The 12,274-nt window shown below is 43.6% G+C and overlaps 1 protein-coding gene across 2 annotated transcripts; it reads left to right on the top strand.

The window, feature by feature from the left end:
- The first annotated feature begins 269 nt into the window (after positions 1 to 269).
- Positions 270 to 12,176, top strand: LOC119550771 (PP2C-like domain-containing protein CG9801). Of its 2 annotated transcripts, none has more exons than XM_037859704.1 (3): positions 270 to 603; positions 9,691 to 9,992; positions 10,055 to 12,176. In XM_037859704.1, exons 2-3 carry the CDS (start codon positions 9,859 to 9,861, stop codon positions 12,051 to 12,053), a joined length of 2,133 nt encoding a protein of 710 aa, XP_037715632.1. In that variant the 5' UTR covers positions 270 to 603; positions 9,691 to 9,858; the 3' UTR covers positions 12,054 to 12,176. The 2 variants fall into 2 exon arrangements, with proteins under 2 accessions (XP_037715632.1, XP_037715640.1); XM_037859712.1 differs by lacking the exon at positions 270 to 603 and adding an exon at positions 2,496 to 2,646.
- The last annotated feature ends 98 nt before the right edge of the window (positions 12,177 to 12,274 follow it).

Below are 12,274 nucleotides of genomic sequence, written 5' to 3'. Positions count from 1 at the left end.
TTCATATCTTCTGTTAAGTATTTAGAAGCTTATAAAACTTAACTTGACGACAAATGATAACGTGATATATGGACAGCGCCATATATTGGTTTCTTCGCGGTTTGTTACTACATGGACTGCCATTTATAGTGATTTGCGGCGGCTAGTGTGAACGCTTGCATCAACATTTACTTTGAAGCGATATTTAGCGGCAGTCTGAACACCTCGATAGTCTCTCGCACCCCAAATATCCATACTATTCAGCTCTATCTCTTTGGGCCATTCTCACTTCGAATTTCAAATCGGAACGTTCGGTCCGCGGAACGTGTTCGGGGCAGAAAAAAACGTTAGCAAGACATTTGTTTTCGTGGTGACTTTAATTGGCAGCCAATCAGACTTAAAGTGCAATACACAAACTGGTGATTAAAGTTAGTATTCAGGGCGAATTCCATTGAAAAGGGCAAAGTTCTGGGAGGTGCAACCACCCCCTCGAAATTGTTAAATATTTATACACACCACCAACGGAACGCACGCACTTACACAGTTTACAAGGCGAGTGGCGCCAACATATGCAAAGCAGCGATAAGAAAACAACCCAGAAAAGGAAAGCAAAGGAAAATTATTGTAAGTGAAATGCATTGTGTCATATAAATAATTTGAAGTTCTATTGATTTTTTTTTTGGGTGGCTGTCACCCGAATTTTTTGCCGCCTTCGCCGTGTTTTTGTCGCCTTTTGTTTTGTGCTTTTACTTCCGTGTGTGTGTGTGCTTGGCTCTCCTTGATTTTTCCATTCAACTGGGTTTACGTCTTTATTTTCCTGTTTTCTTCCCCCCATCAAATTGTGGGTGGGGTGGATGGTTGGTTGTACCGCTGTTGATTCACCTGTCGTGTGTTTTATTTTCGTTTTCAACTTCACGGGCAGCTGCGAAATCTCAGCTGCTCCAAACAACAACAGCAAAACAAACAAAAGACAGCTTTCGTAGTGCAATAACCGGTTTTCAAGCTTTATCGTATTTCGAAACTGTGCTAATAACTGGTGTTGTTTTTCGTTTGGCACATTTTATCGCATCGTTAGCCATATAATCATTAGTAACTAAATAATATTAATGACTATGAGAAGTAGCGATAATTTTTAAAATAGGGAACACTTGCTAATTTATTGGACTTATGTGCTCTTGCCAGGAAGTTAGTTTTGACGCAGTCGAAAAGTATGGCAAAAACTTTTCCACTTATAATGTCAGTCATTCATTTTTACCGTTCTGCCTGCCAACTTCAGTTGCATATGATGGAAGCTACCGCATTCTCTTTCGCACTCACTCCTACTCGTACACCGAGAGAAAAGAAATCAGTAACCAAAAAAAGAATTTTTTAAGTTCTAGACTTTAGGTCACTTGGTTAAACTATAATAATTTTGTTGTACTGTCCTGACATATTTTTTTTAAATGATATTATATCAATACAATTTACTAAGTGTTGGATCCTTGAACTCAAAATTAAAAGTTTTCCCACTGTAGCTGGCATAATTTTACTTTGAGCATTTCGGACATGCAGCAGGCAATTTCTATGGTCCTGAAACAAGCCGAAAGCACTCGCTCCAAGGATATCAGGCTCGTGAGGCCACAAAATCGATTCTCCACGAAGCCCAATACCTTAGAGAAACCCCGACACGTGATGGCGCCTGGCTGGGAATTACTGAAAATAGAGAAAAAAGGGGCATGGAATAGGAACAGGATGGGTGGGATTGGATTGGATTGGGCATGCCAATGGGAACTTTCAACTCGTTCTGCCCTTTACAAAACTTCTTGCGCAAACTGCGGCAAAATTCAAACGGGGAAAACATGCCGGATATAAGCGCTGTAAACCAAAGGGGACAACTCGGTCAGATATATTGGGGGAACAAAGTTTAGAATCCAGGGTCTAGATGCATGCGGTGAACAACTAGATAACGTATCTCAGATTATCTGAGCTTTGCTCTCATTTGGGGTGAACTGGGATTACCGAACACACTTCTACAGCGATTGCAACCGTATGCTTACCATTTTTCAGTAGACCAGCCCCTATTAGTAAACAAATTGACTTGTAAGATAACTTATCTAAATTTTCCATCTGCGATTCCTATAACTCGAAAGAAGCCGCAAATTAAAGCAAAATTACATTTACTTTAATGGAAACGTTTTATGTAAGTTATTGAATATCAAAGTCAAAGAATACTGCAAATATATCTTTGGAAATGCGTGTTATTTCTGTAAGTTTTCAAGATCAGGATAGAACTCAACTAAACAACTACCCAGCGAGGACAACATCGATAATCGTGACTCATATTTATGGGCAGGGGCTTCCTAAACAATGTGTATTTTACTTGCTATACCAGTTTCTTAATCGTATATTGTAGGACATTTTTAGCTCAATGACTCTTTTGCACTTCCTTAAAAAAGAAACACTTATCATCATTACTTACTTCCCCAGCGCAAAACACAAGTTCATAGTATCACACATCATTGTCAAATTATAACAGAAAAACTTTTAAGATATTCCTTGGTTCTATACTCAAACTTTTGATTCTGCTTTAAATTATTTGAAAAACTTTGGCACTTAAACATACACACGAAATCCCCAGGAATTCAATCACTTTCGCTGGGCAACCAGAGAATTTTCACAACTCTTCTTGTAAGTAGTGGGGAATTTGGTGTATTTTGTGGCGCTGTTGGTGGTGCAGGGAAACTCCCTGAAACTAACTTTGAACTATGCATGCACATTGGGAAAATATTTTGTTTCTCCATTTTATATTTTCTGCCGGCTTCTTTTTATTTCGAGCTGCCGAGGAGCGGGCACACAGACTCCTGGCTGCCGTCTGGCGCTTTTTTCCCAGGGGATGGGGTCGCATGAAGTTGTTCTGTCTGGACTCCATCCACAACTGGCGGGTTTCCCAGCGCCTCCATCTCCTTGGGAACGTACGCCATCCTTTGTTGTCTCGGCTTCTCGGTGGAAACGGAGATGGAGATGGAGATGGCGAATGGCGCTGCCGATGGCTCTTTTATGACGGCTAGTTGAAGTTTGTTTGCTTGGCCGGGCCTGAAAGAGTTCATTCTTCTATAATGCATTATCCAGCAACTGAAGAAGTTGTCTTGGTATAGAATTTCCTTGTTTGTTTAAAGCCAACCAGGGACAATAAGTGGCTGGTCATGCCATCCCCGAAAGTCCCACAAAAATCCAAGCTCAATCGAGAAAGTTTCCGGCTCATTAAAATCAATTTGCCTGGGAACATTTATAGAACTTTTCGCCTTTGATGAGGGGCATCCATTGGCGGTAGACCAGCCACATAAAAATAAATAACATTTCGCCAATTTCCAATTAATCAGCAAAGTCAACAGCAGCAAAAGTTCATTGAATTTGCAGCTGTATCAGGTTTGGGGATTTCGGTAAATTGATTGGAATTAGAAGGGGTATATGTGGGGTTTAGGGTTTCTCTCCAAGCACGCCCCGTTTCCAAAGATTAGTCAGCCGAGTGATATGACTAAGCGAACCGGCAAAGCATTTGGCCACCACACAAGACGGAATAAAATTCAAATTAAAACTAGAAGTCGGAGAGGTACGGGTTGGGGTGTTGAGGTCTGACAGCCAATCGGTCACTTAACCCGCTGCAAGGTCTCATACAGTAAAAGCTCCATCGGACAGTAATAATAAAAAATCTGTAAAAGAGTTCTAGTGATACTAATAGTTATATACTTTTAGTAAAGTTGGATAAAAGCTATCCTAAACTGTTTGTATCCTAAACTAAATGTAACAGTTCATAGCGATATTTCTTAACATAATTTAATATATTATATTATATATAATCTATGGGTATAATCTTTAAATAAAGATAATCAATATTTAATATTATATTATATGTTATATTTATTTAAACAGGAAAAAATATGATATCATAGTTGAGCCTAACAACTTTGACATAAAACTGACACTGTACAGTGACAACCTAGGCACCTGACCGAACGGAGAACTGAGAAGTCCGCCACTGGACAGCCATTTGACACCCAAGACTGCAATAATATCTGGAGGTAGATTTCATGGGTGGACAGTTGATATGGGATGTGGGCGGGGTTTCAGGGGCGGACAAAGTGGCTCGCTGGCTGCTCAATTGCTGCGGGGCAGTCGAGAAGTTGGTGTTTCTTTGTTTGCCACAGTTCTTTGGCCCGGGCCTTGACTTCGTTTGAATTGTCTTTGTTGCCATCAACATTTAATTTAATATGTGAGTTGAGTGCCCGGTTCCTGCCCTAAAAAAAACCCGCCTCCCTTTATCCTACACCAACTGGTTTACTGGCTTTCTAGATTTGCATAGAGTGTCAGCCCCCAGGAGTTTGGACTCGACTTATTTGTATGCCTGACAACAAGTCTTAACCGAAACGGCGAGCCCCAGACCAATCCCAAGTCAGACAGTCTTAGTCGAGGCTTCCCATTTAATTTATTCATGCAGGATTAGTCGTATATAAGTCCTACATAAATCGACGACAGCTGTCGCTACCTGGCTAGCAAGTAAAGACTTCAATTCAATTTATGCAAATTAATTTGTGGGCTTGCCAAATGTGTGTGTGTGTGTGGATAGTTGGTGGGATCAGACGTTATTATATTTGCCGCCAGATGTTTGCAAAAATAAAAAATTAAAACCAATTAGTCGAAGGGGACAGGAAAAGCTTTTCTATAATTATATGGTCTTAAAAACAGCAACACTAAAGGGTTCTATAATTTGGGGTAGGTAGATACTTCTTCAGAAAGCCCAAAAAGTAATTTTCCCTTAAAACTTAATACCATACTTAACCCAAAACAATGGACCTGATGGGCACACCTTTGATATCGGGTTTCGAGGCCCAAATTCTCGCCTTGCTCCACTTTTGGTTTATTGTATTCGGCCTGTGGCAAGTTCTTCAAGTATATGTTTTTTCGTGGCTGAAAACCGGGCCAAGTGGCGCGACCCCAAAAGCGGAAAAACAAGGGAAAACATGCAAGCGGAAATGCAGTGGGGAAAAACTACTGGGTGGGATTGGGCGGTCTTAAGTGAATTCCCATTTGGGTCCTGGCATTGCTGTGAAGTGCACATAAAACAAAAGGATGTTTCTCAACTTTTGACACACATCCAACCCCCAAAGGGATCTTAACTTTCCATTTCATCGCGCTCCGTCAATTGAATAGGACTGAAAGTTGCAACGCAATACTAGATCCATTGCCAGATGGGGTGATTTTGAACTGGATCTGAGGAAAGACCCCATTAATGCAAATTGTTGCAACAGGAAATGAGGCGTACCACGCACAGCCACAATGCTGAGCACGCCAATTTGGTGGCAATTTATAAGAAATGTTTCGGGAACCGGGAAGAGGCCCCTCACCTCTCTCCTTTGTTTCCCCACCATATCACGTCATATCGAGGTGAAGGAACCCCTTTGTGATTGCTTTCGTGCGGTTTACATTATGTAAAAAATGTTAACTGCCAGATTTTAATGAAACCCCAGGCCCTGTTGGAGCCATTTGGCTCTCCATAGGGTTTTTTCCGAGCCTGGAGGCGGGTCTAATGCATTATTTATGCAGCTGACAGCTTGTCCAATGAGTCAACACCTGTTTAAATACTGGGGGAAGGTTTAAGCAAAAAGCTTTTCATGTTATTGCATAGAATAAAATTCGGGCTTGGGGAATATGTCCATCTACTACACATGCATTAAAATTGCTGCGACACATACATATAGCTTAATGCATTTGCTACTTAATATTTTATTTTTATAACGACTGATAAGCCTGGTCCGGAATGGAAAAAGATTGCAAATGAGGAAATGAAAATTAAGCTTGTATTTCTTTTTCCAAGATTGCCTTGACTGCGGTTGGAGCGCCACTTGACTCGTGTCTGTGATATATGGAACCGGTTTTATTTATAGATTTATATCTACATATATCGTAAAAGTGTCCATAAATGTATTTTATAGGTAGTAAATATAAGGGTGCATTCTTAGGAAAGATGAACGTAGCATTATAATCTGAAGTCTAAAAAAATTTCATTAAAAAGAAAGACCTTAAAGACCGAGTTTGAAAATTCAATATCAATAGAGTATAGCTTTTTGTGGCGTTACCAAGACCTTAAATAGCCAACGAAATACGAGGAATTTCGCGGCTAAGATAAGATTCATGGGTTACCTAAAATGTTTGAAATATTTGGCAGTCTATAAGCAAACAAACAGCTCTATTTTATCACCAGCTTAACGGCCTTCAACTTTCTTTCGACGAAAACACGCAATGAATGCTACAAATTTTCACTTTCGTGTCTCCGCTTTTATAGCTTCTTGTTGTTTGTTGTCTGGCTCAAACAGAAACACACAAAAACGACTTTGAGCAGCTGCACTTGACTTGTTACTTAGACTCTGGCTTTGGCTTTGGCCCACCAACTGCACCTTGAGATTCCGCAGCATGCTATATAGCACATAATATGCAGACAACTTGTTGTCACTTCGTCGTCGTCGCTTTCAAAATGCTTCAAGTGCATTCAAAGTCAGAGAGTCACGGGTGTGTTTGCATTTGGTTAGAAGAGCTCAGTCGCCCAAAGAAGTCTGTTTACTCTGGGCTTTGGTACGGCTCCCTCTTAAATCCACACACATTTTAATATGCAGAAAGCCGGAGGAACACAAAAGAACCTCATCGGGGAGCAGAGAAACCTCCACATCTAATTAACCCACTGTGTAAACAGAGAATTCCGCACATCTGATTAACTTGGAAAAAATAGATGATTTCGGAGTCGACAGAAAATGCATTCTGAAGTCGCGGCAAATGAATCTTTCATGCGAAAAATTCTCTCAGACATTTTATTTTGACGGGTGGCAGCTAATAACACAGGCCGGCCCAACTATTTATAGTTGGAGGAAGCCCGAATGGTTTATTTTGGTTCTCGAACATAAACAAAGTACGAACGACTCACGAGATCTGTGCCACATCCGATAATATTTACTCAGTTGATTTTATACACTATACGTCGCCCCGCCCAGATCTTGCACAATGATCTCACAATTCCTCGTTACGATTTCCACATTTCAACGCTTGATTAGTTTCGAGTGTTGAAAATTTCGATGGTCCCGAAATCCCATCGAAAAGTGTCGATTGATTGCAGCACACGCCTCAGGAATTGTGTGCTTGTTTTGGGGGAGTGTCTTTAATGTCACGAATCAGTTGATAAATGTTATTATACGAGTATATAGAATGCAACTGAAGATTAATAAATATGTGATATACGATTTTGATTGAATAATACTCATGTATTTATAAAAAGTTACGAAACTATTTTTGGGTATGAACATCTTTTTGTAAAATTCTTCGGAACAGAAGATATTTTATTATTTTTTTGTTGTGCCAAAACCAATTTTCGAATTTCAATGAAACAAAGTGTTAGGATTTAAAAACATGGTTTTAAGGAACATTCCTGAAGAGTTTATTTATAGAGTTTGTTTCTGATAAACCTATTAATTTTACCGGCACGTGCTCTCAGGTGGACAAAAGCCAGATCTTAAATATTATGTGAGCACCCACAATGGCTTCTCATCAGCGGAACAAGCTCAGCGAATTGAGGAGCCAGCAAGTCACAGTCAGATGCCCTTTGTGTGTCAAGTGATGATGATCTTGATGGTGACTCTGATTGACGTGGATGGCAGAAAGAAATTGGAGCAGTGGCAGATGAGAACTACAAAACGCTTGCGGCTAAGCTTCAATGTTGCCTCTTGTGGTGCAGTTTAATCTCTTTGGCTGCACATTTAATCGCAAATTGCACATTGTTGCGGCCAAATTGAATTGTTTTGTGGCGATGTGGAGGTGGGCTTTTCAATCATCCGGATTGATTGCCCTGGACCGGCATCGAGTGCACTCAGCTGGCTGCGCCTCAATGCGCCCACAGAAAGATATACCTATGTAGATACAATATAATCACATCTGCACTGTATACATGGCCCACACTCTCCACCCCATTTGCCCATCGAACGACTTTGTCTCGCGGCTCTGACTTTTCAATTCATTTGATTTGTATCTTGGAAAAGTGGATATGGTAATGGGAAATCTCCCCTCCTTCACTTGTCGGTTATTTGGGTTAATTTGATTTTAATGCTTTGCCACAAGGAATGCGGGTGTGGTGGCAAATCAGATCAGTGCCCAGCAATTGCCAAGAAATCGCGCATCTTGTGGCCATCAGATTTCAATTGAATTACATTACTCGCTGATTGATTCGTGAGTAAAGTCCAAGTTCAGCGAAACTCGATCAAGAGACCAATTGGTTCAAGGTTCAAGTGTTTTTCGCGAGCCATTAACTGCCTTTTATGAGAAGCGCATAGAAAGGCGCTCCATCCCACACCGTTAATCGACATAGTTTTCAATGGACCACTCATTTGTCACTTGAAGTGCTCATGCCATAAATTAAAGTGCTTTATTGCGTGTTTTATTTTATTTGTGTACACTGTACATATACTTCAAGCTTTTGTGAAAATTTCAGCAGCATCGCGCCTTCTTCAATAATTGCCCCCATCAACGAAACTACTTTCAGTACTGACTTTTTTGTTTTTTTTTATCATTTATATAAATCGTTTTGTGTACAGCGGTTAAGGAAAAGCATCTTCGCAGTAATTGCTGTTGAGGATTAGCATTTATTGTGTGTTTGCAATCCATTGTAATCTCGCCGAGAAAAAAGCTTGATGTGGTTGTGCATTGTTTACGAGGATGGATAAGGTAGTTGAATGCTCTAATATGGCAATTAAAAGTCTGCTATTGCGGCGGAGAGTTAGATAATTTCATAGCAGGCCTTGAAAGTGTTTCTTGCCAGCATTATTCTCTTTTTTCACCCTTATATGATATCATCTTTCCGTTTAAACAAAACTTGAAGCTGTCAGAATTCGAAAACTCAACATCTGCTGGAGTTGCAGGTCGCCCTAGGCAGTTGGTTTGTCCATTCATTAATCATAAGCACATCAGTGATGCCATTCTCTCATCTAAAACCCAGGACTAATCAAAGTTTAGCTCTGGAACGGGTTTTATACATGGTGATACCCCATCTTTATAAAAATATCAACAACCAGATAAGGCTGTAGTAAAACGATGTTGTTTTGCTCGATATATGTTACTTATCTGAAAGAGAAATTAAAATATAGTGCGTTTATGCTTGGAAATGAGGTCGAGAAAAAAGGCACATTATCTTTCCGATCAATTTTAACTGGTTCTCTATAAAACGCACCTTATAACTACATAAACTACGGAAAAGTATTCTAAATTCTTATGGCAAAGGGTCAAATTGGCATCACTGTTTCAACTCACATGCGGAGAGCCCTGCTAAAAGCCATGTCATCCGAAACCCGAAGGAAGGATGGGATTTCTGAGTCCGCATCAGTGTCTCGTGCATTTGCAATGAGTTGACTGAAAGCCCATTCAGGGTTGTATTCCTCCCCTGGCTTCCTGCTCCTGCTCCGGCTCCTGCTTCTGATGCGGGAAGGGACTTTTGTGTGGCCAGGGAAAGGATGCAGACCCTGCGGCAACTAAAAAGCACATCCCGTCATTAGGAGCAGGCGGTTAATGGAGGGGGAATAATGCCAGTTATGCGGCTGCCACTGCATTTTGTTCGTAATTCTTTTCGTGTTTGCTCTGGCCCATTTAATTGCATAATTTATTGATAATTAAATGAAGCTTCTAATTAAACTCTCTTTGCAGGGCAGGCGACTGGATTCGTTTGGAGTGACTCAACTCCCACAACAATTGCCGCTGATGAGGTGAACGAACTGCTGGTCAGCTGCGCAGCATCCATTTTTAGCTCCTCCCTCCCTCCATCTCTGGCAATTAAGTCGACCCTAATTGGAGGAGGGAGCTTCTCGGCTCAAGATGCCGTCGCTGCGCCAGAAGGTCACCACTTACTTCCGCCAGTTGAGCTTCATCGCGGAGCCTCGCGAGGGTCGCCGGCGGGCCAGCGAGCACGAGGATGACGATGGCAGCTTCATTACCAAATACCTGGAGGGGTGAGTAAATAGCAGAATGAAAGTGGAGGATAGTTGTTTACTCATCTTCCTTTAACCCACAGTCGCATGCAGCGACAGTTTGTGGAGGGTCCAGAGATCTACAATGGCCAGAATCCCACAGACATGCCCGTTCTCAAGTTGAACCCCTACGAAGCCGGAACCTGCTCCATCACAGCCGCCTGCACAGGACCGGATGAGGGACTCACTGGAATTAAGCGCTCCAAACTGCACCTGAGCACCAGCTTTGCGGACGACATCGACTTCATTGATACGCAGCAGGAGAACGATGATTGCTATGGGGTTAGGAAGAGTTCTCCGCCGGTTCAGCCGGCCACGCAGAACTCCACACGACTGACCAGCAAATTCGGACGACCGCCGTCTGCATCCCGGAGACAGAGTAGCACGGAGCAGCCATCCGGATCCGCTCCTGCTTCGGGAATGCGTTCCCGCAAGAATTCCAAGAGCAGCATAGCCAATCTGGCGGCGGCATCTACGGGCGGCGATGTTGGTAAGGTCAACAACAACGATCAGAACAACAAGAACCTGTTGAACGCAAAGACTGAGGCTTCGACGGATGGGGATTCCAACTCGGAGCGGGAGCGCCTGCTCCTCGAGGCTGTGAGCAACCAGGCGGGATCTGCTTCAGCTCCTTTGATCGCTGGTGTGGAGAACTGGCGCATGGAGTGCGAGTTTGCATATGGAATCTCAGTGTCCCTCTACGAGACCAACATGCTGACCAAAGAACCCATGGGAAATCCCATCGCCGACTGCTACGGAATGGTGGTGCGCGGGGATTCAGCTGCCATGGCTCTGGCAGATGGCGTCAACTGGGGTGATGGCGCCCGCTTGGCCGCCCGCTCAGCTGTCCATGGATGTCTGGACTACCTGGATCGAGCGGTCTTCGGCCAGGCACTGGAATGTCGGGCCACCACCACCCAAGAGGTTTTCGTGAGTCTACTGCGGAGTCTGTGGGAGGGACACGGCTGCATACTGGAGGTTGGGGGAGCCCTGTCCACGCTGACCATTGCTGTGGTGCTGCCGCTGGACGGAGCGCCGGGCAAATATGTCGTCTGTTCGTGCAACGTGGGTGATTCCCTGGGCTACGTGTACTCCAAGAAGCATGGAGTTCGGGAACTCACGCAGGCCTCCCACGACATCAGCTCCATGCGGGACATGCGTGACGCACTGGGGGCCTTGGGACCGGCGGATGGAAACAAGCCGGAGCTGAGCAATCTCACCTTTTCGATGACCTGCATCGAAAGCGGCGACATTGTGTTCCTCACCTCTGATGGAATCAGCGATAATTTCGATCCCGTTGTGGGCAAGTTCGCCGAGGCATGGACGCCAGATGTCAAGCTTCAGACGGCGGGTCAGGGGAAACCTGGTAGCTTAGCTCCAAAAAGGCAGAACAAGAGTGCTTCTGCGATCTATGCCCGCCTACATCCCTCGACGCCGCCCACGCGTCCAGCTCGTCAGTCCAAGGCGAGCAGTCCGCCCAGCAATGCGCCTAGTCGTCCGAAGTATATGCGTTCGCAAACTCTCATTGAACCGCGTCAGGGACTGGCATCGCCTCCACCGCCTGCAGTAGCTCTTCAGCGCATTCCGAAGTCTATCTCTGGGCTGCCCTTGGTCACCGGCCCTCAACGACATGCTCTCACTCTGTACCGCCTGGAGGATCTGCTCAGCTACGGCATCAACGGCACCTTTTCGCCCTGCGTTTCGGCCCGAAGGCTCTGTCACTTGCTCATCGATTTCGTCAGGATGATCACGTCCGCCAGGAGAAAGACCCTGGAGCAGAGGGAGCTCTTCTACAAACTCTCGACGGGTCCAGATGGCGCCAAACGGGAAGTGCAGCTGAATCGCATGCAGCATCGGGCGGCCAGGAAGCGGGTTGTGGATAGCAGCGCCTTTGTAGCCCTGCCTGGAAAACTGGACCATGCCACTGTGATGGCCTACACGGTGGGCGGTGGAGAGGATCACAATAATGGAAACGATAACGGCGACGGAGGAGCTCTTTCCCCCGTGCTGCAATCCAAGGAGTTTAAGGAGACGAATTTCTAAAAAACGAGGAATCGCTAGACTGCAGACTAAGCTTTTTATACATTTTTCTCACTCACATATGGGTAGTTCTATCTTATATGTACAAACAGTGGTCTTCAGGGTCTGTAATAAATTTCCAGTTTACGTTTTTGTTTTTTATTTAGATAGTTACGCAGAAAGTGCCAATTAATTTGTTTTGTTATTTTACAGGAAATAGATTGTTAAATACTTTAATCATATTG

The sequence above is a fragment of the Drosophila subpulchrella genome, chromosome 3R, assembly GCF_014743375.2.
Source record: "Drosophila subpulchrella strain 33 F10 #4 breed RU33 chromosome 3R, RU_Dsub_v1.1 Primary Assembly, whole genome shotgun sequence".
NCBI classification, from domain to species: domain Eukaryota; kingdom Metazoa; phylum Arthropoda; class Insecta; order Diptera; family Drosophilidae; genus Drosophila; species Drosophila subpulchrella.
Note: the sequence above shows the minus strand (reverse complement) of the source record. Positions and strands in the feature narration are given on the sequence as shown.